This window comes from Pteropus vampyrus, unplaced genomic scaffold, assembly GCF_000151845.1.
Source record: "Pteropus vampyrus isolate Shadow unplaced genomic scaffold, Pvam_2.0 Scaffold333, whole genome shotgun sequence".
Lineage (NCBI taxonomy): Eukaryota > Metazoa > Chordata > Mammalia > Chiroptera > Pteropodidae > Pteropus > Pteropus vampyrus.
The window spans coordinates 584672-587853 of NW_011889114.1; the positions used below are offsets into that span (position 1 = coordinate 584672).

The 3182-nt window shown below is 61.5% G+C and overlaps 1 protein-coding gene across 1 annotated transcript in view; it reads left to right on the plus strand.

Annotated features, from left to right (window-relative positions):
• The window catches only part of KPTN (kaptin, actin binding protein), a 6449-nt gene that overhangs the window by 2368 nt on the left and 899 nt on the right, over positions 1-3182 (plus strand). The window contains exons 5-11 of the mRNA XM_011378190.2: positions 638-713; positions 806-879; positions 1031-1140; positions 1214-1291; positions 2022-2097; positions 2886-3021; positions 3100-3178. Coding sequence (XP_011376492.1) covers positions 638-713; positions 806-879; positions 1031-1140; positions 1214-1291; positions 2022-2097; positions 2886-3021; positions 3100-3178 — 629 coding nt within the window. The remainder of the gene's footprint in view (positions 1-637; positions 714-805; positions 880-1030; positions 1141-1213; positions 1292-2021; positions 2098-2885; positions 3022-3099; positions 3179-3182) is intronic.

Consider the following 3182-nt stretch of genomic DNA (forward strand, 5'->3'; position numbering starts at 1 on the left):
GGCGTTGGCAAACTTTTACTGTGAAGGTCCAGACTGTACACATCAAGCTTGTGAGGGCCAGACAGTCCATCACAGCTGCTCAAGTCGGCCATTGCAGCAAGGAAGCAGCCATGGACACTATGTAAATGAATGGGCATGGCTGTGTTCCAATAAAACTTTCTTTATAAAAACAGATGGTGAGTTGGATTTGACCTGTGGGTCATAGTCTGCCAACCTCTGGTCTAGCAGGTGAGAGTTCTAGAAACTGATGTCCTGGATTCTAGGATTTGGGTGTTCTACCACTCTGTGTCTGGATGTTTTGGGTGGCGATTTCTAAACGTGCTGGTGTTCGAAGGAGACCGAGAGCAGAATTTCTAGAACACGGGGGTTCGTGTTCTCACCCTCCTCATTCTAGAATGCAGTGTTCTGTTCCCGAACCCACATCTGGAATGAAGATTCTAGCAGATGAGGGCTCTAGAGACAGAAGGTTCTAGCCTGCTAATTTCCTACCTACTATTCCGCATCCCGAGATTTTAGCCCTGGACCCTTTGGCTGGATCCCAGAATGTTGGGGTTCCTGCAGGCAAGAGGGTGTTCTGCGTGGCCCGTGCCACACTCAGGTCCTGCCACACCGGGGTCCTGGATTTCTCTGCTCTCAGGGTCCAGGTCGCGGATCAGCTGGAGACCGTGTTTCTCCTGAGTGGGAATGACCCGGCCATTCACCTCTACAAGGAGGTGAGGCAGGGGAGGCAGGGTGGGCAAGGCCCTGCTGGGGTCGCCGTGAGTTGTGCAGACGCCAAGCAAGGGGTGGGCCTTGGTTCCCCCAGAACGAGGGGCTGCACCAGTTTGAGGAACAGCCCGTGGAGAACTTCTTCCCAGAGCTCACGAACCTGACCAGTAGGTAGGAGCCTCTGGAAGTGGCTAGCCGGGACCGGGGTGGGTGGCCTCAGAGAAATCGGGCAGCGACGGGGATGCTCCTGGGGAGGCGGAGGTGTGGGGCCGGGACCCAGTGTTGGCCCTCCGGCCCCTCTGTCCACCCGGCCACCCACCAGCGTCCTCTGGCTCGATGTCCACAACCTCCCGGGCACATCCCGGCGACTCTCGGCTCTTGGCTGTCAGAGTGGTTATGTCCGTGTCGCCCACGTAGACCTGCAGAGTCGAGGTGAGGGCCAGGGCGGGGAGCGGGACTTTGGCGAGGGCTGGGGACAGAGCCCTGAGTCCCCACTTCCATGCAGAGGTTTTGCAGACGTGGACAGTCCTGCAGGAAGGCCCCATCTCCCGAGTGATCGTGTTCAGCCTCTCAGCCCCTGCAGGTGAGCTCTGGACGTGGGGGGCAACTCTGCAGGCTTGCCCCCCCCACTTTTGTACCCCTCTCCCGAAGTGTCCAGCTCCCCGTCCTCCCTCCGTCGAACCGCGTGCCCCAGTCCAGCTCTGGAGCTGCAGCGCGGCCCGTCCCTCCCCTCCACACCCTCAAATTTCCCTCCCAGCTCCCTGCCCCGGCTCTCATCCCAGACCCGTCGGCCTTCCGCCTTCCCGTGGTGGCCTCACCTCCACCCTCGCTCTGCGACTTCCTCTCCTCTCCCTCTCTGGCCTCGTCACTCTCTCACCGCGCTCTAAACCCAGGCTCTTCTCGAGGACTCGGGCTGTCCCACCACTCAGGGCCTCGCCTTTCCCTGCCTTTGTCGCTCTGTCCGTCTTACTGTGGCCTGTCCTCCACCGGCATCTCCCTTGGCCCGACCTCGGCAGTCTGTCTTCTGTCCGTCACGCTGGTCTGGACTCCGAGTCCTCTCGCTGTGGTCACCCCTGGGACTCCCGCTGTCGCTTCTGTCACCACTTCTGCTGAGTGGTCTAACCTCAGACCTTTTAAACTGTCGTCCACGGTGTCCGACCCCGGTCATTCCCTCGTGGTCTGACCTCTAGGCCTCCCTCTGTGGCACAGCCTGAAGTCTCTGCCCCGAGACCTGGCTGAGGGCGGGGAGGTGCGAGAGGGAGCCTGGCACCTGTCCCTTCACACCTGCTTCCACATTCGTGTGTCTTCTCCAGAGACCAAGGACAGGCCACCACGGGAAGAGTACAGCGTGCTCGTGGCCAGCATGCTGGAGCCAGCAGTGGTGTATCGGTGAGGGGCCCGGGGCCCATGGGCGTGGCCTGACCCGGCGCCTTCACACTGTGGTCTGACCTTGTCCCTGGTCAGAACGTCCCTTGGGTGAGGTTGCTCAGGGCCAGGCAGGTACAGGTGTTCGTGTCCCAGGAAGAGGGTGTGAGTGTTAAGCCCAGAACCTGTAGGGGTGTGGGGCGGCCTTGGGACGGGAGCCAAGACGTCCCCTTCCCTCGAGAAGGGGGACACATCGTGCTGGCACCGGGATAATATAACAAGCACCCCCGCACATGACACAACCCCGATTTGGAGCATTCACCAATTTCCGTGGTGTAAATATTCCCACCGGGACGTGATGTCAGCTGGTTTGTAACGCTTCTGAAAACTTCCCGGTCGGCTCTCGGGAGCTGGCACAAGGCCGCTGGGGCTTACCTGGTGGGCAGTGAGGACATCCCAACGGGGACCGAGCTCTGCAGGCTCCATGGGGACAGTGCGGGTGTCCGAATGGGGCCAGGGCACCTAGATCCCCAAGGGAACCGTATGGGCCTCCATTTGAGAGTGAGCTGCTCCCACCTCCAGAGAAGCGTGGGCATGCAGAGGGAGAGCCTGCTGGGGAGCAGCAGGCTGACACTCGGGGTGAAGGACTGGAGGTCCCCTTGGTGGAAATGGAGACGTCCAACTTGGAGATGAGGGGGCACAGGCTTTAGGGGGACAGTGTGTCCAGGCCCGTGAAGGAGGGCGCCCTGCCCGGGCCTGGTGCTGAGGCTGCGGTCTGACCTCGGTCTCCCCACCACGCTGGGGACCCGCAGGGACCTGCTGAGCCGAGGCCTCGAGGACCAGCTCCTCCTGCCTGGAAGTGACCAGTTCGACAGTGTCCTCTGTGGCCTGGTCACCGATATCGATCTGGACGGACAGCCAGAAGTCCTGGTGGCCACCTACGGACAGGTGGGACCCGAGGGAGGGGCCGCCACCCGCCCCCGCTCCACGCCAGGCTCACCCTCCTGACCCTGTCCCGCCCTGCAGGAGCTGCTCTGTTACAAGTACAGTGGCCCTGAGCCTGGGTCGCCTGAGGCCGAGTGCGGATTCCGCCTGCTGTGGCAACGGAG